Genomic DNA, 27,726 nt, shown 5'->3' with positions numbered 1-27,726 from the left:
GTGCCGTTTCGGTCTTCAGGGCGGACTGTGAGAGGAGAGGAGTTCGTCACGCTGCCCCGCCTACATCCTGACAGCCAATGTTTGCCACGCTCCGCGGGCCGGATTAAAAGGTCCGCTGGGCCGTAGTTTGCCCATTGCTGGGCTAGCTGCAGAGTCCTGACTTTTGGGGCAGCCGCCCGAGGGGAGGGAGGGGAGCGGGCGCCCGGCACACAGAAGAGCCGCATTAAAGTTTGTAAAGAGCCGCATGCGGCTCGCGAGCCGCGGCTTGCCGACCACTGGTATAGGGGAATGTGAACTTGTAGTCTGTCACTTCTCTAGATTTCATGCTGTGCTGATTGCTGTTGTGTTGTAGAGTTTTGTTGTGGGTGGGGAAAAACAGGTGCCAGACTGTCTTGTGGAGGTGGGGATGAAGGGGGCAGGGATTACTGCCAGGATGTGCTGTATATACTGAGCTGTGTTCAATAAAGATTCATTCATTCACCCTACACGAAGGTCCGACTCGTGGTTTGGGATATTGGGGAAGGATTGTCTTTGAGCTCTTATACCCGCCTTGGCAGAGCGCTGGAAGACTTGCCAGAAAAGGGGACCATTGGCTGAGATGCATCACTCCTCACGAGGAAGCCCAGGTGGAATGGTTCTGCCACAAACCCCTAACTGACCAGACCAGAAAGAATCTTCCCCATCAGGTTTTGTGGTCTCCAAAGTGCAAGAATGCTTTTCATTCCCTGAGGCAGTTGCCAACCCAGGTCTTGGGGTTCCTAGGCACTGCAGGGTATTATAGGAGGTTTGTGTCTACCTATAGCATGACAGCTGAACCCGACTGACCTGACCAGAAAGAATCTTCCCCATCAGGTTTTGTGGTCCCCAAAGTGCAAGAATGCTTTTCATTCCCTGAAAAATGGTTTAATTTCTGCCCCAGTCTTGACTTGATCCTGACCTGGTAGGCCAGTTCATTACCTTGGGCATCTAGCGGACGGTGGGCAACAGTACCCCAAACCAGCTTAGGTAGTTGCCAACTGGCCCACACCCTAGACAAAAAAAAAAAAAAACAGGGCTTGTCTTGTTCTTTGGGGTAGCTACAGCTACAGTCACTTGCCTCATGTTCCAGAGCTTGGGAAGCAGCTTCTTGGTGGAGACAACCAGTCGGGGTGTCCAGAGTCCTTCACATTTTGTGGCAGCAGTTGGATGTCCAAAGTTCAGTACCTCAGGCATCTGGTAGACCATTGGCAACAGCGCCCCAAACCAGGTTTGTCCCTAACTATAGCATGATAGCTAAACCCCTAACTGACCTGACCAGAAAGAATCTTCCCCATCAGGTCTTGTGGTCCCCAAAGTGCGAGAATACTTTCCATTCCCTGAAAAATGGTTTAATTTCTGCCCCAGTCTTGACTGATCCTGACCTGGTGGGCCGGTTCAGTACCTTGGACATCTAGTGGAACATGGGCAACAGAGCCAAAAACCAGATTAGATAGAGGTAGTTGCCAACCCAGGTCTTGGCGTTCCCACACCGCGGACAAAAAAGAAAACAGGGCTTGGGAATCAGCTTCTTGGCGGAGATACCCAATCGGGGTACCCAGAATCCATCCTAACCGACACACAATTTATTTTTTTTGTTCAAAAATTTTATTATTATCGTTTTACTTTCAACAAGATTGCAGTTGTGGAATCAGGAAAGAGGAAAAGCAGCCAGCTAATTGGTCAGGAAAATCCCTCATCTGGAATGTGGAGACGGAAATGTAGATAATGAACCCGGATATGATGGGGGAATTTGTGTACGAGGAACAATGACCACCATTTCATTCTCTGGGGTCTCTGCTCAAAGAAAATAGACGTTTGGGGGGTTCTAACTCATCTTCAGGCCCAAAATCTGCAAAAATGATGAAAAACTAGTTCTGGCAGTGAAAGGGTTAATGTGAGCTAGATGGGATCACTCTCCTGGGGTCACATTAGAGCTCCCCCTAGCGTCAGCCTGGTAATAACATCGCTGGGAGGTTTATTGGCTTAGCAGCTCCATACTTCTCGCCTTTCAATAAACGTCTCCCGACAATTCCCTCACTCAGGGCAGTAAAGTGGCTTCTCCCCCGCGTGAGATCTCTGATGTCTGTCACGATTGGACTTGTCTGCAAAACGTTTCCCGCACTGCGGACACAGATAAGGCTTCTCCCCCGTGTGCAATCTCAGATGCCTGTGACGGCTGGACTGGTCTGCAAAACATTTCCCGCACTCGTTACAGGGATACGGCTTCTCGCCCGTGTGCATTCTCTGATGCGTGTCAAGAACATACTTCTCGGAAAAACGTTTTCCGCAATCAGAACAGGAATACGGCTTCACACCTGTGTGGGACCTCTGATGTGTGTTCAGACTGAACTTCCTTGAAAAGCATTTCCCGCACTCTGAACAAGAATACGGCTTCTCCCCCATGTGCAGTCTCTGATGTGTGACAAGCTGAGATTTTTCTACAAAACATTTCTCAAAATCAGGGCAGGAATGCGGCCTCTCCCCTGTGTGCAATCCCTGGTGCTTTTTAAGACTGGACTTCTGTGAAAAACATTTCCCGCACTTAAGGCAAGAATGTGGCTTCTCACCTGTATGAGATCTATTATGTTCATTAAGTTTGGCTTTAGAATGGAAACCCTTCCCACACTCAGTACAGGAGAAGCTCTGAGAAGCTGTTGGAAGGCCGGCCCGGTCCCGCACAGTCTGAGGTTCCTCAGGATATGAGGAATCCGATGGCCCATCTACACTGGGTGGTGCTGGATGGACATTGGAGGGAGCCGGGTTTTCTCCTGGACTATACTGTGTGATGTCCTCATCTTCTACTTTCCAGTCTGCAGACAAAATGAGACAATCGTCGGAGGTTTTCCTCATCTCGCCATGGACTAAAATACAAAGACAAAGAGGATTACTAGACAGGAGTTGGTTAGTTCCCCTAAACCAGGACTCTGCCCACATCAGGCAGTTTGGTCTCTGAGGAGCTTACAAGTTGAATGGTTCCTCCTGAGCTCCAGGCTCTTGTCAGAGAGAGATCCAATGAGAACTTTATCATCTGGACCAATCAGTGAGCAGTATGGGTGGAGGAATGGATTTAGTGTTCATGACCCACCTGTGCTGATCTCTGTAGGAGTGTCCTCCTCTATAAATGTCCCCGTTATTCCATCTTCCTCCATAGACTGCTGATCATCCCTCACATACGCCTCTTCTTTTTCTGATTTCACCTCTACTTTTATGTCTAATAGATCTTCACCCTAAACCAAGAGAAGGAGAGAAAATCTTGTAAGGTCTACAGATCTTCTCCATGATCTCACTCCATGTTCTAGATGCTCTGTCTCACCTACCTGATGATGGTGAGGGATGGTGTGACCTTCCTGTGTGGAATCCCGAGGATGGGGACATCTCTCTGGTGGGTTCCCATGACTGGATCCATCTACCTGATGATGGTGAGGGATGGTGTGACCTTCCTGTGTGGAATCCTGGGAATACAGAGGACGGGGACATCTCTCTGGTGGGTTCCCATGACTGGATCCATCTGAAGGAAACACACACACTGACTGAATCCATTGTTTCTATGTGTTTATCAGATGATGGGGGATCTAGGGGGATCTAGGGGGATCCCCCGTACTGCTCTCTCCTTTCCAATAAAGTCTCCTCTTACCCGGTGATGTGAGGGGCGGCTGATTGTACATCATGACGTCCTTGTAGAGGTCCTTGTGTCCTTCTAAATACTCCCACTCCTCCATGGAGGAATAGACAGTGACACCCTGACACCTTATAGGAACCTGACACACACAATGATACAGTCACCATCCAGACACATCCCTTGTCTGTTACTGAAGAATGTCCCAGAATTCCCGGCATCGCTCACCTCTCCTGTCAGCAGCTCCATCATCTTCTTGGTGACTTCTAGAATCTTCTGCATGTTGTGTCTCTCAGGGTTTAGGGAGTCACATGGAGGCACTGTGATGGTCATATGATCACCTGACTTCAGAAGAGGAAATCTCTGTATTGAGGAACCAATAGGAATATCATGTTAGACTCCCATAATCCTCCTCACCTCTCCGGGCAGGTCTGTGTTTTATTAATAGAGATGAGAGTGATGTCATGTGACCTCCCAGAATCCTCCTCACCTCTCCGGGCAGGTCTGTGTTTTATTAATAGAGATGAGAGCGATGTCATGTGACCTCCCAGAATCCTCCTCACCTCTCCGGTCAGCAGGTAGATGATCTCCAGGGTGAGGTTTAGTATCTTCTCAGTCATGTGACTCCGGTCCTCCTCCATCCTGACCAATGGATGGATAACTTTGAGCAATGAAAGTAAGAATTACTTGGACGGTATTGGTCACACAGTAATAGGATGTGGATGTGGGGTACTGGGAGAGTTGCTCCCCCCATGGGAACATATTTAGTTTGGTCTGTTTAGTGTTTGTTACATCTTGGAGGTCCTGGGACCCTCTTGTCCTGCCAGGTCAGAAATTCCCTTTTCTCTGTTGGGTTGGTTTGGTCTCTGAACTGGTTTGAAGTATGCTGTGGTATCCAGGACATTGTACAGAGTGGTGGTGGGCTCCTGGAGATCCTAATTCTAGCAGCAGGCACTTCCAGAGCCTGTGTCATGGGAAGGTATTGGACTGAACCCCTATATGTATTGTACTGATGCCCTGGCCATCCCTTAGCCAATATTACACACATACCTCCTCTAAGAACTAGAGTCCACCAAGGGGTGAAGGACTGCCCTTCTTCATTCCACTTGGTATCCTAAACCATATGACTTGAGCAGTAATAAGGTGAGAAGGTGAAGGTCACCTTCACTTCCTTCACTGGCAGGTGACGGTACATTAAGGTCTTAAAAAATAAATGCAGATGGGAAGAGAGGACCATCCCAGAACCAGAAAACCCCTCAGCTCCTCTACTTCCCTCAGACCCCTCAGCTCCTCTACCTCCCTCTGACCCCTCAGCTCCTCTACCTCCCTCTGACCCCTCAGCTCCTCTACCTCCCTCTGACCCCTCAGCTCCTCTTCTTCCCTCAGACCCCTCAGCTCCTCTACTTCCATCAGCTCCTCTACTTCCCTCAGACCCCTCAGTATTTCCTCCCTCTGACACCAATGATGGAACATATTCTTCATGGCCGGCTGGGGGATGTTTTCTTCCTCCTGACCAGCAATGTAAGGGTCTCTATGCTCCATACTCCTGACCCCAGCACTCCATCATTGTGTTTGCTGCATAGTGTAATGTTTGCCCATTGGCTGCCTGTGTAGCGCAATCATCACCCTCTGTAGGCCATGTATGGTCAGGATGGTCATTGTCTTGTCTGTTTATTGTCAGTGCTGCTTGTTAGAGGATCATATTACTAGAATGTATCTCCACAATGAGGAGAATGTTCCGGCCCCGGAAGTGGGGAAATGTTCTGCCCCTGAAGGGGTTAATCTAGGTTCCAACACTATATATGTGTGTATCATCATCTGCTGGAGATAAAAGACGTCACAGTTGTGACAATCACGACGTCAGACCCCAGCCCTTCTCACCAAACTCGTGACCGAAAGACTAGCCAATCTAAAACCACGCTGTCACGTGCGTAACAATGCCACGCCCAGCTGCACCCTGCGCACAGATTTTCCAGCTAATGGAAGACAATCTGTGTATCTGCAGCCTGAGAGCGATTGTTACTGGGTCAGGTTAATTAACGCTTCACACTGCCACCACCTCCTTTTTGTACAGAGAAAGAGGACACTCGGCAATATCAGCAATAACACTATGATGTTGAATAATCATCTGTATACCACTGTCACCACAGGCAGAGATATACCAAAGTGTAAAACACACACACATAGTAGCGCTCTTCAGAAGCAGGGGTTCTTAGTTTGCATTAAAGAGCTTTAGAAACAGTTCAACACTTTCAGAAAGTAAGATTTATTACTAAAAGGTCAAAAGGGTGCAATAAAAATATTTACAGAAAAAGATGTAGCCAATATATATATATAAATATACAGAAAACAATAGCACAGCAAAGGGATAACAGAAAGGAATTTAGATAAAGTACTTGCCATCAGCCTTGGTTTAAGCAGCGTTCAGGTTTCAGAGCAAAAGGGCCTTATCTCCCAAAGTTATTTCCGATGTTACAAGGGAGAATCTTCAACTTAGCTCAACTCAGCTCAGCTTAGCTTTTCTAGGAACTGAGCAGGGTGTCTCCCTGAGACAGAGAACCAATCGCCTCATTTGGGCGGGTGTTGCAGGCGGAGACCCAAGCTATGACCAAAAACCCTTACAGTTGATGTCATGGTTCATAACTTACCCTGGATACATTTAACATTCTATCCACGAGTAGATTAATACGCAGAATCATCTGCTGAACGTCTACATATGAAATATGACATACCTGTTGTGACGGTTAAGGAGATATCATTTTCTGCTTTCCTGTATATGTCAGCTAGGGGGTGTAATATATCAGACGACTTGTATTAAAGTGACCGGTCTAAATATCTGCCTGGTTTTTATGCAAGTCTCTCATATTCCAAGATATGTAATCATAGGGGAAAGTGGGTCTTGAATGTGATGTCTGCTTTATGGCTTATCTGGAATGTCTTTGAACTCAGTGAATGACTTTGTCAGGGAATGGGAAGATTGCCGCAGCGATTGAATCTTCACATGCGTAGAATCCTGACAAAACGTACAGGAAGGCGGGCACTAGGACCCAGGCGCGCCTGTCACAAATGACAGCACTGGGCAAGCACTAGGACCCAGGAGCGCCTATCAGGAGTCGGGCGGGCTATTTAAACCCGGCTCTTGCAATGCTCAAGTGCCGTATGGTCTTATCTGTGTTCCCGAGTTCCTGTGAGTAGATTGTTTGTTGCCAACCCTGCCTGATCCTGATTTGCTGTCCGTCTCCTGCTCTGATCCCTGGCTTTGTCTGACCATTCTCCTGCTTAACCCCATACGTTCTGACCTCCTGTTGACAAACCCGGCTTGTGACTTGTTTATTCCTCTGCCTGCTGATTCTCTACTACACCGCCACCACTGTTACCGACCCGGCCTGCCCGACGCTGCTTCAGTTACCTCCTCACATCAGACTCTTACCCGCTATACACCTTCAACGGTGCCTCTACCACAGCTGGGTGAACCCAGGGCCTGCGACCTGGTCTCGGCCTGCTCCAAGTCCATCCCCACCATCAGGGGCTCTGGTGAACAAGCAGGTCGGAGCTTAGATTCCGCGCCTTGGGGGATTCCGGTCTGTGGAGTGCTAGAGGCTACCGCTGCAGGATCCCTGACAGAACCATACGGCCATGTCAGAGTCTGGAGGAGGACCTTCACCCTGGGAAGAGATGTGCCAACATCTGGCGGCACTCACACGGGCAGTGAAGACCCTGGAAGAGGGATACAAGCACCTGGAGGGACAGGTCCAGAGCCTGGCCGCACCAGCACCCACAACTCCAGGCCCAGTGGGTACGCCTCCGACCATGAGTGCAGCGGGGTCTGCAGTTGGAGCAGCATTTAACATCCCCCCGCCAGAGCCAAGAGTACCGACCCCTGAGCGGTTCAGTGGGGACCGAGGGAAGTTCAGGGCCTTCCAAAATTCCTGCCAGCTGTACTTTGACCTGCAACCCCGGAACTTCTCTTCCGAATCGGTGAAGGTAGGATTTGTCATATCCTTGCTGAAGGGTGAGCCCCAGGGATGGGCTCATTGTCTGATGGAGGCCCACCACCCACATTTAAATACTGTCGCCACATTCTTTAAGGCGATGGCACAACTGTACGATGACCCGCATCGAGCCGTCTTGGCCGAAGCAGCCCTCTATTCATTACAACAGGGACGCCGGGCAACGGAGGACTATGCCGCTGAGTTCAGGCAATGGAGTGGAGACACACAGTGGAATGATGCAGCTTTACGCCACCAGTTGGGACTGTCAGAACCACTGAAAGATGAGTTAGCGAGAACAGGAATTCCAGACTCCTTGGAAGGGTTAATCGATCGGGCCATACAGATCGATCGCCGACTGTGGGAAAGGAGACAGGAGAGGTCCAGCCAGGGGCAGAGAACTTCATGGATGATGCCTAGAGTACCAGTCATGCCAAGCGTCAGTGTCGGAAGTCAGAGCTCCGAACCGTCAGAGGGGGCCGAGCCTATTCAACTCGGACTGATGCGGCCTACTCTCTCTACTGAGGAACGGCAGAGGCGTCGAGCCAATAACCCATGTCTTTACTGCGGAGCAGCGGGTCATATAGTGCGTTCCTGTCCGAAGAAAGACTGTAAGTTCTCTCCTATTCCTTTTACTATATCTACTGTATGTGCAGGCAACCCCACTCACTTGGCTGTACCTGTGTCTCTTCAGCTTCCCGGAGGAAGCACACAGGTGATGGCTATCATTGATTTCGGGGCCTGTAGTTGCTTTGTCGATCTTGGTTTCGCTACCCAGCACCAGATACCATTGCTCGCCAAAGAACATGGGGTGAATATTTTTCTGGCGGACGGGTCTCGGATAAAATCGGGGATGGTAGACCGGGAAACCCTTCCTATACACACCACGATGGCGGTTATCACCAGGAGTTTCTCCGCTTGGACGCCATCGCGTCCCCCCTATTTCCAGTTATTCTGGGGCTCCCTTGGCTACGAGCTCACGATCCCCAAATTGACTGGAAGTCCGGGTCGGTCCAGTTCCACTCACGATACTGTCAGGAACATTGTCTACCTCGGGCATCACTAGATACCCCGGCCTTGTTAACTGTAAGCTCTGAGGCCGAGTTAACTCAATTCTTACCTGCAGCTTACCACCAATTCCTGGGCGTGTTTAGTCCACGGGGGGCAGAGGTTCTTCCCCCACATCGGGCCTATGATTGCCCCATCGATCTGCTCCCAGGCTCCGAGATTTCTTTCGGCCGCATTTTTCCCTTATCTGAGCGGGAAATAGGGGCCTTAAGAGAATATATAGACGAGAGCCTCCGGAAGGGATTTATCCGCCCTTCCACATCCCCGGCCGGGGCAGGGATTTTCTTTGTTGAAAAGAAGGACGGATCCCTGAGACCGTGTGTTGATTACAGAGACCTCAATAAGATTACGGTCAAAAACCGCTACCCCCTTCCTTTGGTCCCAGATTTGTTTCAGAGATTGAGGACAGCATCCATTTTCTCCAAGTTGGACCTCAGGGGTGCCTATAACTTGGTTCGGATACGTGAGGGGGACGAGTGGAAAACGGCGTTTCGCACTCGGTTCGGACATTTTGAATGTCTTGTCATGCCTTTTGGGCTATGTAATGCACCGGCCACCTTCCAGCACTTTGTCAATGACATTTTCAGGGACTTTCTGGATATCTTTGTCATTGTCTATTTGGACGATATCCTGATATTTTCCTCTTCCCTAGAAGCACATCAGGGACATGTTAAGAGTGTGCTGGAACGCCTCCGTCAGCATGGCCTTTATGCGAAAGCCGAGAAATGCTGCTTTGAACAGGAAAGCATTTCATTTCTTGGTTTAATAATCTCCACTATGGGGATCGCTATGGACCCACAAAAGATCTCGGCCATCCTGGAATGGCCTGTCCCCACAGATAAGAAGGGAGTTCAGAGATTTATTGGGTTTGCCAATTTTTATAGAAAGTTCATAAAGAACTTCTCAGGCCTGGTAGCGCCCATTACCCAGCTCACCAAGGTAGGAGTACGTTTCCAATGGACTCCAGCTGCACAGGCAGCTTTTGACGCATTGAAGAAACTATTTACAACGGCTCCCATTCTGAGCCACCTGACGCATCCCTACCCTACATACTAGAGGTAGACGCATCGGAAGTGGCTGTTGGAGCAGTATTGTCACAGAGGGTAGGGGCCAAGGAGCTAATTCACCCAGTGGCTTTTTTCTCCAGGAAGCTATCCCCTTCTGAAAGGAACTACAATATTGAGGATAGGGAGTTACTAGCCATTAAGACAGCTCTGGAGGAATGGCGTTATCTGCTAGAGGGGGCCCTACACCCTATTCTGGTCTATACTGACCACAAAAACCTCGAGTATTTAAAAACAGCCAAACGCCTCCGTCCACGCCAGGCCAGATGGGCACTGTTTTTTGCTAGATTTAGTCTTCACATAACATATCGTCCTGGGTCAAAGAACACTAAGCCTGATGCCCTTTCTCGGATGTTCGAGGATCCTAGGGAGACGCCCCAGCCAGACACCATCCTGCCGGCAGGTAGCTTTCTATTGCTACAGTCGGAACTATTGTTTAAATTGCAGGCGGCCTCCAACCAGGTTCCTGACCTGCCTGGGGTCTCCCTGCTGAACAAGGAGGGTCTTTTTTGGAGAGGGGAACAGGTTGTGGTACCCAAGGAGGTCCAATCCCTGGTGCTGGGGTTTTGTCATGACCATCCCCTAGCAGGACACTTCGGGATACATAAGACATTAGAGCTGACACGACGCACATTTTGGTGGCCAAACATGGCCACGGACTGTGAGGCATATGTGAAATCTTGCCCGGTCTGTAACCGAAACAAACCCACCAGAGACAAGGCCTGGGGCCTATTGAAACCTCTGCCAATACCTGACCGACCCTGGAGTATGATCTCGTTAGATTTTATTGTTGACTTGCCACCCTCACGAGACCACACCGTGATCTTTGTGGTTGTGGACCGCCTGTCTAAAATGGCCCATTTTCTGCCACTAGCCAAGACACCATCGGTCTCCGAAACAGCCCAAGTATTTATTAAAGAGATTGTGAGACTGCACGGAGTGCCAAAAGAGATTGTCTCGGACCGTGGAGTACAGTTTACTTCCAGATTCTGGAAAGCATTATGTGAGAGGCTGGCAATTAAGTTATCTTTCTCGTCAGCATATCACCCCCAGACGAACGGGCAGACAGAGCGAACCAGACGCTTGAGCAATACCTGAGATGCTATACTTCTTTCCTGCAGGATGACTGGCTGACACTTCTACCAATGGCGGAATTCACATATAACAATGCGAATCATTCCGCCACCAACCAATCCCCGTTTTTCGCTAATTATGGGTTTCACCCTACCTTCCTGTCAGACCTGGTTCCTGAGAACTCAGTCCCAGCAGCCCAGGACACCTTAGAATTCTTCACTGCCAATAACAAGCTACTACAAGAGACAATGGCTAAGGCCCAAGAGGACACTAAAAGGTTCTGTGACAGGAGGAGAAAGGGAGAATTGGTTATACATCCTGGGGATCAGGTTTGGTTATCAACGGTCAACCTGAAACTGACTTGCCCATCCAGAAAATTGGCACCCAAGTTTGTGGGGCCCTTCCAGGTAGAATGTAAGATTAACGAAGTAGCGTTTAAATTGACTCTCCCTGAATCCCTCAAGATACACCCAGTCTTCCATGTATTGTTGTTGAAGCCTGTGGTTCCAGACCCATTTTTAGACTGCAGGTCTAGACCTCCAGAAGCCATAGACATCAATGGAGAGGAAGAATTTGAGGTGGAAGCAATTTTGGATTGTAGGAGGAGGGGTGGTCAGGTACAATATTTAATTAAGTGGAAAGGCTATGGGCCAGAGGAAAACTCGTGGGAACCTGCCCAGAACGTCCATGCCCCCAGATTAATGCGGGAATTCCTACGTAACCAGCCTCAAAGGAGGAATCAGGTGGGCATCCGGAGGCTGCCCATAAGGGGGGGGGGCAATGTCAGCGAATGGGAAGATCGCCGCAGCGATCAAATCTGCACATGCGTAGAATCCTGACAAAACGTACAGGCAGGCAGGCACTAGGACCCAGGCACGCCTGTCACAAATGACGGCGTTGTGCAAGCACTAGGACCCAGGAGCGCCTGTCAGGAGTCGGGCAGGCTATTTAAACCCGGCTCAAGTGCCGTGTGGTCTTATCTGTGTTCCTGAGTTCCTGTGAGTAGATTGTTTGTTGCCGACCCTGCCTGATCCTGATTTGCTGTCTGTCTCCTGCTCTGATCCCTGGCTTTGTCTGACCATTCTCCTGCTTAACCCCATACGTTCTGACCTGTTGACGAACCCGGCTTGTGACCTGTTTATCCCTCTGCCTGCTGATTCTCTACTACACCGCCACCACTGTTACCGACCCGGCCTGCCCGACCCTGCTTCAGTTACCTCCTCACATCAGACTCTTACCCGCTATACACCTTCAACGGTGCCTCTACCACAGCTGGGTGAACCCAGGGGCCGTGACCTGGTCTCAGCCTGCTCCAAGTCCATCCCCACCATCAGGGGCTCTGGCCGGAGCTTAGATTCCGCGCCTTGGGGGATTCCGGTCTGTGGAGTGCTAGAGGCTACCGTTGCAGGATCCCTGACAGACTTGGTTTATGGCTTTACGATCTCTTTCCAAGCAACAGTCTCGCAGACATATGGGCACCAGCTAATTGGGGTTTATAGCCATGACGCCCTCCCAATGAGTTTTCTGCCTGTGATCTCTGCATCAAACAGACCACATGTTACTCAACAGAGAGGGAGGGGGATATCGGAGGAATCTGATTTGGGAGTAAAAAATGATAGAAGATGGAGGCCTTTGCCAAAATGGAGGTTCGCATCCATCTCTGTTTTCTACAACAGTGACTATGAAGGAAGAGGACGGACGTGACGACGGAGGAAGAGGACGGGCGTGACGGCGGAGGAAGAGGACGGGCGTGACGGCGGGGGAAGAGGACGGGCGTGACAGCGGGGGAAGAGGACGGGCGTGACGGCGGGGGAAGAGGACAGGCGTGACGGCGGAGGAAGAGGACGGGCGTGACAGTGGAGGAAGAGGATGGACATGACGGGGGGTTACTGGGTGTAAATATAAAATAAGATCTTATTACCTCCTCTGCTGCCACTTCCAGCAATGTCTCCTCTCTACTTCCTCCCAACACGCCTCTCACCGGAACTTCCTATTTATATCTGACACCACTTCCTGTCTGTAGCTGACATCACTTCCTGTCTTCCATAGAGACTTCCTGTCTGAGTAGAAGTGAGATCCCCACCTTGTGGAGCTCAGAGGAACTGCAGCCCCAAGAATCGTCTGGTAGTGTGACCCCGGCCTTGTGCTGGGTGTGTATGCAGTGCCCGGCAAGGATGCCAAAATCTACTCCTCTACTGGCTCTCCGGTGAACATTTATGTCCTCCTTCCTGCTAGTGCAGCTCCTGTATTCTCATGAACACTGCTACCAGCTTGTTATTAAAGAAGAGCTGTACAGACAGGAAGGAGGCCAGGTGGGAGCGCACAGCCCACACCACCTCCCGGCTCTCTCCTCCTCTCCTTGCCTATCCCAGCGCTGGGCTGACAAAAGTAGTGATGCCACTGTCACTGCTCATGTCGTCCTTGTAAAAGAAGGCAGGCGCCCCCATCCTTACAGTAAAGCATTGCACCCAGGGCATCCACCCCTCCTGCCCACCCCTTGTCCCAGCCCTGTGTGTATAGGCTGGATGTCTTCATAGAGGGGTCATCTCCACTCCCACCAAGGGGGACAGAAATATATGACTGCCTAGTCCAGCCTTTCTCAGCTAGGGCTCCTCCAAAGGGTTCCTCCAAAGGGTTCTAGGGGTTTCTTGAACAATGAACAATTTCTGTCTCTCAGTAACAACTGACATCAATGATCTGTAAGGGGGGCAGTCTTCCCACTGATGACCATGTAAGAATGTCATTCTCCCACTGTCCACTGATATAAGGAGGTCCTTTTCCCATTGGCACCAATATAAGGGACCATTACACTGACCACTGATAAAGAGGGGTCCTTCTCCCATTGGCACCACTGTATGGGACCACTACACTGACCACTGATATAAGGGGGTCCTTCTCCCATCGGTCAGCAATGTAAGGGACCACTACACTGACCACTGATATAAGAGGATCCTTCCTAATTTGGTCACCATCCCCTGATGATGCCATGCAGAGGGGAAGGAGACCAGTGATCACCTGTCATAACAATATCCTATCACATACCTCGGGTATTTGGTGGACCATTGGCAACATGTCAAGGTCCTACCTTTCTTCAGAGCTTGTGCATCTCCATGAGCTGGCATCCATCTTGGTTTTCTGCAAAGCATGGTGGGAACCTTTATGCCTTCAGGCTTCTGCGGCTCCTCCTCAGAAGGGTGTGGTTGAGCACATTTAAACCTGCTGTCTGCAAGTGTGCTCTGCACTTGTGTCCTGTATGTTGCCCTGTTGCAAGCTCTTGTGTTGTTCCCATTGCTCTCCTGGTAACCGACTCGGCTTTGACAAGACTATTCTCCGTGTTAACCCTTTACCTGACCTCCTGTTGCTGAACCCGGCCCGTGACCTGAGTATTCTTTGCCTACCGTCTAGTACTGTCTTCTTCGTTGTTATTGACCCGGCTTGTCTGACTACTCTACTCGTGTTCCCATCTAGCTCCCACCAGCTGTACGCCATTGGCAGCAGTCGTTATCGCAGCTGGGGTCACTCGGGGGCCGCGACCTGGTCTCAGGCTGCGTCAAGTCCATCCCCAATATCAGGGGCCCTGGTGAAGGGTAGCCTGGGGCTTAGACTCCGCGCCCTGAGGGACTCCGGTCTGTGGGTAGTGGCTGTCGTCAGTCGCAGCGTGACCGTACCATAGGCCTGCCTGCCCGTTCCAGCGTTTCTGCCCTGACATTACACAAGTGCCATGAATCCTGACGGTGCAGGTACGCCTTCGATCCCCATGTTACTCGCCAGACTTGACCAACAGGACCGCTTGTTGGATCAGTTCGCTCAGGCGTTGCAGGCTCTGCTTGCACGCACAGCGCACCTTACTCCTGGGGCTATAAGGTCAGTTGTTACTCCGGTGGACTCTCCCACTGTTGCTCCGGTTTTTGCACCTACCTCCGCATCTGTTGCGGAACCCGCGGTACCCAGAGGTATGACTGGTTCTGCCCCTCTTCCTCAGCGCTTTGGGGGGGAACCGAGTCAGTGTCGTGGTTTCCTTAACCAAGTGGGGATTTACTTTGAATTAATACCTCACGCTTTCCCTACTGAGAGGGCAAAGGTGGGCTTCCTAATCTCGCTACTCTCTGATAGGGCCTTGGCATGGGCTAATCCCTTATGGGAGAGGAATGACCCGGTGATTCACGTGTTTACCCGTTTCGTTGCCTCCTTCCGTACGGTATTCGACGTGCCCGCTCGCTCCGCTTCTGCTGCCAAATTGCTCATGTCCATGCATCAGGGTTCACGAACAGTTGCCGAGTACGCCATCAAATTTCGTACTTTGGCGGCAGAGGTGGGTTGGAACAATGAGGCTCTAGTGGCTGCTTTCTCTCATGGTCTCTCTGATGCGTTGAAGGACGAGATCGCAGCCAAAGAACTGCCTGTGGAGTTAGAGGCACTCATCTCCTTCCTAATCTTGATTGACACCAGGCTCAGAGAGAGGCCTTCATTTAAGGAGCGTCTGCGGAGGCCTCCTAACCGTTTGGTGCCTACGTTTTCTGTCCCACCCGTGCCTCCCTCTCCTCCCACGCCTCCTGGGGATGGTTTGTCTGGTAGTGAGCCCATGCAGCTGGGGTTTGCTCGCCTTTCCGAGGGGGAGCGGGCCTCTCGGCGTCGGGAGGGTCGCTGCCTGTACTGTGGACTCGGGGGGCATTTTCGGCAGTCCTGAAATGCCCGCACCTGAGATCCTGTCGGGGGCAGATCTTGGGTGGAGTTTCCTCGTCCCCGGTTTCCCGTAAAGATAAACCGCTTATCACCGTTGTCCTCTCTTGGGCAGGAGGCTCGGTGACGGCCCAGGCGTTGGTAGACTCTGGGGCTGGCGGTTTGTTTATGGACAGTTCGTTTGCTGCCCAGTACTCCATTCCTCTGCAGGCTCGAGAGACTCCATTGGTTCTCGAGGCGATAGATGGCAGGCCCTTGCAGCCATCGCAGGTTACCCACGAGACCCTGCCGGTGGAGGTAGCTATTGGGGCTGTTCACAGGGAATTGGCCTGTTTCCAGGTAATTTCTTCCCCGCACTACTCCGTGGTTTTGGGCTATTCCTGGCTTCAGAGGCACAATCCGACCTTTGATTGGCGATTGGCCGAGATTCTCTCATGGTCACCACGGTGTGGGGCTGGTTGCATCCGTGGTCCGGTTAAGGTGCTGTGCACCTCCTCGGACTCTGTGCTGCCCACTGAATATGGAGAGTACGTGGACGTGTTTGACAAGGTGCGCGCCGGTGCTCTGCCTCCTCATCGTCCATACGATTGTGCCATAACCTTACAAACTGGTGCCACTCCTCCGCGTGGCAGGGTGTATCCTTTTTCGGTGGCAGCGAATCAGGCCATGGAGGAATACGTTGCGGATGCGCTTTCCCGGGGGCACATTCGCAAGTCTACGTCTCCAGCAGGAGCTGGGTTTTTTTTCGTGAAAAAGAAGGGAGGTGAGCTGAGACCCTGCATTGATTTTAGGGGTCTCAATCGGATCACAATTAAAAATGCTTATCCTATTCCGTTGATCACCGAGTTGTTTGACCGCCTCAAGGGAGCAACGGTCTTTACTAAACTCGACCTTAGGGCTGCCTACAACCTCGTACGGATCAAGGAGGGCGACGAGTGGAAGACCGCGTTCAACACCAGAACCGGCCACTATGAATACCTGGTTATGCCCTTCGGGTTGTGTAACGCACCCGCGGTCTTTCAAGAGTTTATTAACGATGTCTTACGTGACTTGTTGCAGCAGTGCGTGGTGGTTTACTTGGACGACATCCTCGTTTACTCTGCGTCTATGGAGACTCATATCCAGGATTTTAAGCGGGTGCTGCAACGGTTGTGTGAAAACGAGCTTTTCTGTAAGCTCGAGAAGTGTGAATTTCACCAATCCCAGGTTGCCTTTTTGGGCTACATCATTTCCCCGGTGGGTTTTTCTATGGACCCTGAGAAGGATTCAGCGGTTCTGCAGTGGCCTCGTCCCAGTGGTCTTCGGTCCATTCAGCGCTTTTTGGGATTTGCCAACTATTATCGGAAGTTTATCAGGAACTTTTCCACACTGTCCAAGCCTCTCTCAGACCTGACCAAGAAGGGCAGTAACCCTCACGAGTGGTCACCCGAGGCCATCTCAGCTTTCAAGGCTCTGAAAGCCGCCTTCACTTCGGCCCCAATTCTGTCTCATCCCAATCCTGGGTTGCCTTTTGTTCTCGAGGTTGATGCATCTGAGACAGGAGTAGGCGCTCTCTTGTCCCAGTGTCGGTCACCCGAGGGACCCCTACTTCCTTGTGGGTTCTACTCCAAGAAGCTTTCCTCTGCAGAGTGCAACTACCAGATTGTAGACAGGGAGTTGTTGGCCATTATTCTGGCTCTCAAGGAATGGAGGCACCTGCTTGAGGGTTCTGTGGTCCCGGTCCTAGTTCTTACTGACCACAAGAACCTCACATATCTCTCGGAGGCTAAGAGGTTGACACCCCGTCAGGCCAGGTGGGCTCTGTTTTGTCACGTTTTAACTATGTGGTCTCTTGCCTGGTTCCAAGAATGTCAGGGCTGATGCCTTGTCGCGGCAATACTCTGAGCTGTCCAGGGAGGACACTGAGCCGACCTCGGTCATTCCTCCAAACCAGATCCTGGCTGCCATTTGTACCAACGTGACTTCTCCCCTTGGGGAGCAGATTTTGGCGGCTCAAACTAACGCTCCCCCTGCGAGACCAGCTGGAAGATGTTTTGTACCTGAGGGATTGCGTACCCGCTTGCTACGTACCTACCATAATTCCAAGACTGCCGGCCATCCTGGTAGGAACCAATTGTCCTGGGTCGTTTCTCGGTTATTCTGGTGGCCATCTCTCCGTTCTGACATCGCCTCATATGTAGCAGCTTGTTCAGTCTGTGCCCAGAATAAATCTCCTCGGCACCTTCCATTGGGCCTTCTGCAACCCATTCCCAATGGGGAGCGTCCCTGGTCACACCTGGGCATGGATTTTATTGTGGATCTTCCTGCGTCTCAAGGTCATTCTTATGGTGATCGATCGCTTTTCTAAGATGTGCCATTGCGTTCCGTTCAAGAAATTGCCAACTGCACAAGAACTGGCTACGGTTTTCGCAAAGGAGATCTTTCGCTTGCACGGGTTGCCCAAGGTGATTGTCTCGGACCGTGGGAGCTAGGTTGTGTCCAGGTTCTGGCGCGCCTTCTGCTCCCAATTGGGTATCGAGCTTTCCTTCTCTTCAGCCTACCACCCTCAGTCCAATGGGGCTGTGGAGCGTTCCAACCAGGCCCTGGAACAATTCCTTCGTTGCTATATATCGGATCAACAGGACAACTGGGTCGATCTCCTGCCATGGGCAGAGTTTGCGAGGAACTCGGCTGTCAACTCCTCCTCTGGGATGTCCCCCTTCATGGCCAACTATGGGTTCCAACCCGCTGTATTGCCTGAGTTGTTCTCTCCACAGGACATTCCGGCTGTGGATAACCACCTGGCTGCTCTGCGCTCCTCATGGGGGCAGATTCAGAGGTCCTTGAAGGACTCAGCACAGCACCAGAAGCTCCAGGCTGATCATAGACGGTTGCCCGCTCCCTCATACCAGGTCGGAGATCGGGTGTGGTTGTCCACTCGCAACCTCAAGCTTCGGGTGCCCACACCAAAGCTGGCCCCCCGTTTTGTTGGTCCTTTCCGCATTCTTTGCAGGGTGAACCCGGTTGCCTATGCCCTTGCTCTTCCTCCTGGGATGCACATCTCCAATGTCTTCCACGTATCCCTGTTGAAACCTCTGATTTGTAATCGCTTTACTGCCTCTCCGCCTCGGCCTCGTCCTATCAGGGTCGACGGCCATGAGGAGTATGAGGTGAGCCGCATCTTGGATTCTCGGTTGCTCCGTGGTCGGGTACAGTTTCTGGTCCATTGGCGTGGTTATGGTCCCGAGGAACGTTCCTGGGTTCCTTCCACGGATGTTCATGCTCCTGCCCTCCTCCGCGCTTTTCACGCCCGATTTCCTCAGAAACCTTTTGTTGAGCCGCGGAGGGGCCCTTGAGGAGGAGGTACTGTCAAGGTCCTACCTTTCTTCAGAGCTTGTGCATCTCCATGAGCTGGCATCCATCTTGGTTTTCTGCAAAGCATGGTGGGAACCTTTATGCCTTCAGGCTTCTGCGGCTCCTCCTCAGAAGGGTGTGGTTGAGCACATTTAAACCTGCTGTCTGCAAGTGTGCTCTGCACTTGTGTCCTGTATGTTGCCCTGTTGCAAGCTCGTGTTGTTCCCATTGCTCTCCTGGTAACCGACTCGGCTTTGACAAGACTATTCTCCGTGTTAACCCTTTACCTGACCTCCTGTTGCTGAACCCGGCCCGTGACCTGAGTATTCTTTGCCTACCGTCTAGTACTGTCTTCTCCGTTGTTATTGACCCGGCTTGTCTGACTACTCTACTCGTGTTCCCATCTAGCTCCCACCAGCTGTACGCCATTGGCGGCAGTCGTTATCGCAGCTGGGGTCACTCGGGGGCCGCGACCTGGTCTCAGGCTGCGTCAAGTCCATCCCCACCATCAGGGGCCCTGGTGAAGGGTAGCCTGGGGCTTAGACTCCGCGCCCTGAGGGACTCCGGTCTGTGGGTAGTGGCTGTCGTCAGTCGCAGCATGACCGTACCATAGGCCTGCCTGCCCGTTCCAGCGTTTCTGCCCTGACACAACAGCATCCCAAACCAGCTAAAGTAGACGCAGTTGCCAACCCAGGTCTTTGTGTTCCTAGGCACTGCAGGGTATTATAGGAGGTTTGTCCCTAACTGTAGTATGATAGCTAAACCCCCGACTGACCTGACCAGAAAGAATCTTCCCCATCAGGCCTTGTGGTCCCCAAAGTGCGAGAATGCTTTCCATTCCCTGAAAAATGCTTTAATTTTTGCACCCGTTTTGGCTGCTCCTGACCTGGTGGGCCAGTTTAGTACCTCAGGCATCTGGTGAGCTGTGGGCAGCAGAGCCCCACACCAGCTAAGGTAGAGGCAGTTGCCAACTGGCCCACACCCCGGACAAAAACAAACCAGGGCTTGTCTCGTTCTTTGGGGTAGCTACAGCTATAGTCACTTATCTCGTGTTCCAGAGCTTGGGAAGCAGCTTCTTGGTGGAGATACCCAGTCGGGGTGTCCGGAGTCCATCGCATTTGGTGGCAGCAGTTGGATGTCCAAAATTCAGTACCTTGGGCATCTGGTGAACCATTGGCAACAGCGCCCAAAACCAGCTAAGGTAGAGGCAGTTGCCAACCCAGGTCTTTGCGTTCCTAGGCAATGCAGGGTATTATAGGAGGTTTGTCCCTAACTATAGCATGATAGCTGAACCCCCGACTGACCTGACCAGAAAGAATCTTCCCCATCAGGTCTTGTGGTCCCCAAAGTGCGAGAATGCTTTAATTTCTGCCCCAGTCTTGGCTGCTCCTGACCTGGTGGGCTGGTTCAGTACCTTGGGCATCTGGGGGAACATGGGCAACAGCGCCCCAAACCAGCTAAGTTATAGGCAGTTGCCAACTGGCCCACACCCTGGACAAAAGAAGCAGGGCTTTTCTAGTTCTTTGGGGTAGCTAAAGCTATAGTCACTTGCCTCATGTTCCAGAGCTTGGGAAGCAGATTCATGGTGGAGACAACCAGTCGGGGTGTCCGGAGTCCTTCACATTTGGTGGCAGCAGTTGGATGTCCAAAGTTCAGTACCTCGGGCATCTGGTGGACCACTGCCAACAGCACCCCAAAACAGCTAAGGTAGCGGCAGTTGCCAACCCAGGTCTTTGCGTTCCTAGGCAATGCAGGGTATTATAGGAGGTTTGTCCCTAACTATAGCATGATAGCTGAACCCCTGACTGACCTGACCAGAAAGAATCTTCCCCATTAGGTCTTGTGGTCACCAAAGTGTGAGAATGCTTTCTATTCCCTGAAAAATGCTTTAATTTCTGCCCCAGTCTTGGCTCATCCTTACCTGGTTGGCCGGTTCAGTACCTCGGGCATCTGGTGGAATGTGGGCAACAGCACCCCAAACCAGCTAAGGTAGAGGCAGTTGCCAACTGGCCCACACACCTGGCAAAAACCAGAGCTTGGGAATCAGCTTCTTGGTGGAGATACTCAGTCAGGGTACCCAGAATTTTTTTTGTTCAAAAACTTTATTTTTATCATTTTACTTTCAACAAGATTGCAGTTGTGGAATCAGGAAAGAGGAAAGGCAGCCAGCTATTGGTCAGGAAAATCCATTGTCTGGAATGTGGAGACGGAAATGTAGAAAATGAACCCAGATATGAAGGGGGAATTTGTGTACGAGGAACAATGACCACCATTTCATTCTCTGGGGTCTCTGCTCAAAGAAAATAAACGTTTGGGGGGTTCTAACTCATCTTCAGGCCCAAAATCTGCAAAAATAATGGAAAACTAGTTCTGGCAGTGAAAGGGTTAATGTGGGCTAGTTGGGATCACTCTCCTGGGGTCACATTAGAGCTCCCCCTAGCGTCAGCCTGGTAATAACATTGCTAGGAGGTTTATTGGCTTAGCAGCTCCATACTTCCCACCTTTCAATAAACGTCTCCCGACAATTCCCTCACTCAGGGCAGTAAAGTGGCTTCTCCCCCGTGTGAGATCTCTGATGTCTGTCACGATTAGACTTGTCTGCAAAACGTTTCCCGCACTGCGGACACAGATAAGGCTTCTCCCCCGTGTGCAATCTCAGATGCCTGTGACGGCTGGACTTGTCTGCAAAACATTTCCCGCACTCGCTACAGGGATACGGCTTCTCGCCCGTGTGCATTCTCTGATGCGTGTAAAGAACATACTTCTCGGAAAAACTTTTTCCGCAATCAGAACAGGAATACGGCTTCACGCCTGTGTGGGACCTCTGATGTGTGTTCAGACTGAACTTCCTTGAAAAACATTTCCCGCACTCTGAACAAGAATACGGCTTCTCCCCCATGTGCAGTCTCTGATGTCTGTAAAGATGGGACCTATCTGAAAAATGTTTCCTGCACTCAGGACAGGAATACGGCTTTTCCCCCATGTGAGATCTCTGATGTGTCACAAGCTGAGATTTTTCTACAAAACATTTCCCACAATCAGGGCAGGAATACGGCCTCTCCCCCGTGTGCAATCCCTGGTGCTTTTTAAGACTGGACTTGCGTGAAAAACATTTCCCGCACTCAGGACAGGAATGTGGCTTCTCCCCTGTGTGAGTTCTTTCATGTACATTAAGATCGGATTTAAAACGGAAACATTTCCCACACTCAGTACAGGGAAACTTCTTGTCTGTGTGAAGGCCGGCCTGGTCCCGCACAGTCTGAGGTTCCTCAGGATATGAGGAATCCGATGGTCCATCTACACTGGGTGGTGCCGGATAGACATTGGAGGGAGCTGGGTGTTCTCCTGGACTATACTGTGTGATGTCCTCATCTTCTACTTTCCAGTCTGGAGACAAAGTGAGACAATCCTCGGAGGTTTTCCTCATCTCCCGGCCATGGACTAAAATACAAAGACAAAGAGGATTACTAGACAGGAGCTGATTGGTTCCCCTAAACCAGGACTCCGTCCACATCAGGCACCTTGGTCTCTGAGGAGCTTACAAGTTGAATGGTTCCTCTTGAGCTTCAGGCTCTTGTCAGACAGAGAGAGAGCCAATGAGAACTTTATCATCTGGACCAATCAGTGAGCAGTATGGGTGGAGGAATGGATTTAGTGTTCATGACCCACCTGTGCTGATCTCTGTAGGAGTGTCCTCCTCTATAAATGTCCCCGTTATTCCATCCTCCTCCATAGACTGCTGATCATCCCTCACATACGCCTCTTCTTCTTCTGATTTCACCTCAACTTTTATATCTGTCAGATCTTCACCCTAAACCAAGAGAAGGAGAGAAAATATCATCTGTAAAGTATACTGTCAGCTCCAATGATGGAAGACCACATGGAAAATATCATCTTGTAGGGTCCAAACATCAGTTCCATGAGCCATTTTCATGTTCTAGATACTCAATCCCACCAACCTGATAAAGGTATGAGTAGATTTGATCTTCCCATCTGGAATCCCGGGAATACAGAGGACGGGGACATCTCTCTGGAGGGTGTATGGTGTTAGGTGGCTCCATGGTAGGTTCCTTGTAGAGATCCTTGTGTCCTTCTGAAAACTCCTCTATCACTCCATACTCCTCATCCTCCTCTTTATACTCTTCTTTGACCTCAACTGTACACGCTCTCAGGTTTCCACTCTGAATATATAATAAAATGACATCAATGGTAACAATGTAGATAATGTACAGATCCTAATGATACTATCAGTGATTGTTCCTCATCTACCTGATGATGGTGAGGGATGGTGTGACCTTCCTGTGTGGAATCCCGGGAATACAGAGGACGGGGACATCTCTCTGGTGGGTTCCCATGACTGGATCCATCTACCTGATGATGGTGAGGGATGGTGTGACCTTCCTGTGTGGAATCCCGGGAATACAGAAGACGGGGACATCTCTCTGGGGGATTCCTCTTACTAGGTGGTTCCATCATGATGTCCTCATAGAGATCCTTGTGTCCTTCAAAAAGCTTCTTCATCACTCCATACTCCTCATCCTCCTCTTTATACTCTTCTTTAACAACAATATTATAATCCCCGAGGATTCCACTCTGAAAGATATAATAAAACATTAATTGTAACAAACATGCTGTGTATAAATCACAACTATCAGTGATTATTCCTCATCTACCTGATGGTGGTGAGGGATGGTGTGACCTTCCTTTGTGGAATCCCAGGAATACAGAGGACGGGGATATCTCTCTGGTGGGTTCCTGTGGCTAGATGACTCCACCATGGTGTCCTGGTACAGATCTTTGTGTCTTTTTGGAAACTCTGACTCCTCCATCCACCCATCATCATCATCTTGCTTCTTTATCTCTTCTTTAATATTGACCTGTGTGGAACCCCGGGAATACAGAGGACTGGGACATCTCTCTGGTGGGTTCCCATGACTGGATCCGTCTAACTGATGATGGTGAGGGATGGTGTGACCTTCCTGTGTGGAAACCCGGGAATACAGAGGACGGGGACATCTCTCTGGTGGGTTCCCATGACTGGATCCATCTGTAGGAAACACACACACTGACTGAATCCATTGTTTCTATGCGTTTATCAGATGATGGGATCTAGGTGGAGCCTCCGTACTGCTCTCTCCTTTCCAATAAAGTCTCCTCTTACCCGGTGATGTGAGGGGCGGCTGATTGTCCATCATGACGTCCTTGTAGAGGTCCTTGTGTCCTTCTAAATACTCCCACTCCTCCATGGAGAAATAGACAGTGACACCCTGACACCTTATAGGAACCTGACACACACAATGATACAGTCACCATCCAGAAACATCCCTTGTCTGTTACTGGAGAATGTCCCAGAATTCCTGGCACCGCTCACCTCTCCTGTCAGCAGCTCCATCATCTTCTTGGTGACTTTTAGAATCTTCTGTGTCTTCTGTCTTGTCAGGGATGGAGGTGGGGGGATGGTGATGGTATTCTGGATTCTCGAGGATCTTGTGGTCATATGAGGAGATCTCCTTCTGGTCTCATTGTCGGTGGATTTCTTCATGACTCCTGTACAGTTCTGTGTGTTACAAAGATAAATCTCACTCTCCCATCATCCCTCACCTCTATGGTCAGCTCTAGATGTATCCTCCAGGGATTGGCAACAATGTTCCCGATTCAGCAAAGGACAGAGATCTCCATCCAATGATATGATGACAATGGGGTCGGATTTATAGCTCCTTCTAGAAGTCCTATAATAGGGTCACTAATGTTCTTCTAGTAAGGCTCACTGACCCACCAGGAAATGTCACCCATGGATTTAGTGGTCAGTGGGCGAGGCATGCTGGTAATCATGGGTCTCACTGATTGGACTAAACCTGAGATTGTTCTCTTCTATAACCAATGTCGCCATCTTGTGCTATAACCAGATATCATAGAGTACAGACACTTCCTGTATTCATAGTACTTGTGCGGATGTCGTTATTGATGAGCAGAACATCAGAAGACTTCAAGTGACTCTGAATACCTCCCAGTGTACAGCCGAGTCAGATTTAACCCCTTCATTACACTCACCTCTCCAGTCAGCAGGTGGAGGATCTCCAGAGTGAGCTTCAATATCGTATCATTTTGGGGAAATTCCTTCCTTACAATCTTCACAAAATTCAAAGTCTGCTGATTGTCCATCATGACGTCCTTGTAGAGGTCCTTGTGTCCTTCTAAATACTCCCACTCCTCCATGGAGAAATAGACAGTGACACCCTGACACCTTATAGGAACCTGACACACACAATGATACAGTCACCATCCAGACACATCCCTTGTCTGTTACTGGAGAATGTCCCAGAATTCCAGACACCGCTCACCTCTCCTGTCAGCAGATGGACGATCATGGTGGTCAGTTCCAGGATCTTCTGCTCTTTGTTCCCCTCAGGTATCAGAGAACGAGGGGGAGGCACCATGGTGGGGCTCTGAGTCCTGCTCCATCCTCCTGAGATTGGCTCCCCACTAGACTTCTTCACTACAACATAATCCTACAGATCAGGAGAAAGAGAAACCGATATCAATCATCTACATGTCTACATGATGAAGAACATGGTCTATTGGCCAGACTAGACCAGAGTGATGTCATGTGACCTCCCAGAATCCTCCTCACCTCTCCGGTCAGCAGGTAGATGATCTCCAGGGTGAGGTTTAGTATCTTCTCAGTCATGTGACTCTGGTCCTCCTCCATCCTCATTATTGCCGTTGTTTGATCAATAGAGGTTTCTGCCTAGAGAAGGAAAGATGATAATTTATAATGAAGATATGAACATAAATGGAGAATGTTCTGCCCTTGAAGGGGTTAATCTGGGTTCCCACACTATATATGTGTGTATCATCATCTGCTGGAGATAAAAGACATCACAGTGACTATGGAGGAAGAGGACGGACATGACTTTGGAAGAAGAGGACAGACATGACACGGGGGGGGGTTACTGGGTGTAAATAGGAAATAAGATCTTATCACCTACTCTACTGCCACTTCCAACAACATCTCTCTATTTTGTTCCTCATGGAACTTCCTGTCTGTTATTGAGATCACTTCCTGTCTGTAGCTGACATCACTTCCTGTCTTCCATAGAGACTTCCTGTCTGGGTAGAAGTGAGATCACACCCCCCTGTGGAGCTCAGAGGAACTGCAGCCCCGAGAAGCGTCTGGTAGTGTGACCCCGGCCTTGTGCTGGGTGTGTATGGACTGTATGTCCTCATAAATGGGTCACCTCCACTCCCAAGGGGGACAGAAATATAGGACTGCTTAGTCCAGCCTTTCTCAGTCAGGGGTCCTCCAGAGGGTTCTAGGGGTTCCTCCAAAGGGTTCTAGGGGTTTCTTCAGCAATGAACAATTTCTGTCTCTCAGTAACAACTGACATCAATGCAGTGATCTCTCGGCATCCTGGACCAGTGTCTCGCTTTCTTGATGACTTCTTTGCTTGGCTGCCCTACTTTCTCTCCTCTGAAATACCCGCTATAATTCTTGGAGACTTTAACATCCCCATTAATGTGAACAACCCGGCTACATCCCAACTTTTCAACCTAACCTCATCTTTTGCCTGAACACAATGGACACAGCCCTCCACTCACTCTGATGGTGTAGTGGATTGTGATTGACAGTCCACGTTTTATTAGATGATCAGTAAAATGACAATTTTATAGTCTTGCTACTGTCTGTATCTTGCTCTTTAAATTCCTTACTCTCTTAAGTAAACAATCAGATATAGGTTGACAGAACAATGATGATAATTAAGATGGCGCCTTCATCCGGAGTCTCGCCCTTGGTGACTCATTAGGAGAAAAGTATCTTTTAATGTAAACAACCCCCATAAAAGGGAATGAGTCTCTTTGGGGACAATGATTGGAAGATATCAACACGGATGGAAGGACACGCAGAAACCCAGTGGACTTTTCACCCAATCAATGTATATGCTTTGCCTGCATCATATGCCCTATAAATGATACTGTTAGTTCCTCAATAAAACAGAATTTTAGGAAGTTGGCAAACTGCGAAGTGTCAGTGTCTTACTTCCACGTGCACGTATTCTCATATTAATTTGGCTCACTGGTAGATCACGGTAAATGGTCTGTAAGTGACCGAGTCCAAGACAATGGGAATACATTAGACCTTGTCTTCTCCCATCGTTGCACTCCCTACAACCTCACAAACACCCCCTTTCCTCTCTCTGATCACAATCTCATCACCTTCACAGTCTCCTTGTCTTCAAACACCTATCCCTCCAAGCAGCAAACAATTACCCGCAGAAACCTTCACAACTTGAATCCTGCTCCTTTCCACTCTGCAAACTGACCAACTCTATGACAGAATCTCTCCCCTGTCCTGGCCACTGCTGTCTACAACAGTTCACTTTCATCCACACTCTTGCTCCTCTAACAACACGAAGCATCAGGACCCAACCATAACAACCTTGGCAGACTGACCACACCGGACATCTTAAACGACATAGTCGTGCGCTGGAGCGATTGTGGCGTAAAACCAAATCTCACCAAACTTTTACCCGATATAAATCTGCTTTCTTCACATACAATTTCTCCCTCCATGCTGCCAAACAAGACGACTTTGTCACTCTTATTAATAGCTTGTCATCCAGTCCTCATCGTCTCTTCTCTACTTTTAACTCTATTTTCTCCACCTCCACCCAGTACCTCACTCACCTCCACCCAGTACCTCCACCTCCACCCAGTACCTCACTCACCTCCACCCAGCACCTCCACCCAGTACCTCATTCACTGCTTACCAGATTGCAAATCATTTCAAAAACAAGAAATTCGTAGGGGCATCTCCACTGCACAGACATCCATCCCACTTAGCATAACTTATACTAAACCTCCCTCAACACTTTCCTCTTCTGAC

The 27,726-nt window shown here is 50.1% G+C and overlaps 1 protein-coding gene across 1 annotated transcript; it reads right to left on the bottom strand.

Moving 5' to 3' along the window:
- Positions 1–1,600: 1,600 nt before the first annotated feature.
- LOC149456015 (uncharacterized) lies at positions 1,601–25,883 on the bottom strand. The gene is made up of 16 exons (XM_089685658.1): positions 25,828–25,883; positions 25,474–25,590; positions 25,187–25,351; positions 24,004–24,121; positions 23,516–23,889; positions 23,112–23,435; positions 22,802–23,023; positions 22,512–22,653; positions 21,377–22,283; positions 12,751–12,782; positions 4,198–4,295; positions 3,863–3,997; positions 3,653–3,776; positions 3,336–3,526; positions 3,104–3,245; positions 1,601–2,879 (listed from the first exon to the last, which is right to left on the bottom strand). The coding sequence occupies exons 2-16, from the start codon at positions 25,555–25,557 to the stop codon at positions 2,053–2,055; spliced, it is 3,885 nt and encodes a 1,294-aa protein (XP_089541784.1). The 5' UTR covers positions 25,558–25,590; positions 25,828–25,883; the 3' UTR covers positions 1,601–2,052.
- Positions 25,884–27,726: the final 1,843 nt, after the last annotated feature.

This window comes from Staurois parvus, unplaced genomic scaffold (assembly GCF_062004578.1).
Source record: "Staurois parvus isolate SC_StPar_1 unplaced genomic scaffold, SC_StPar_1.0 ptg000380l, whole genome shotgun sequence".
Lineage (NCBI taxonomy): Eukaryota > Metazoa > Chordata > Amphibia > Anura > Ranidae > Staurois > Staurois parvus.
This window is presented reverse-complemented; position numbering and strand designations above follow the sequence as displayed.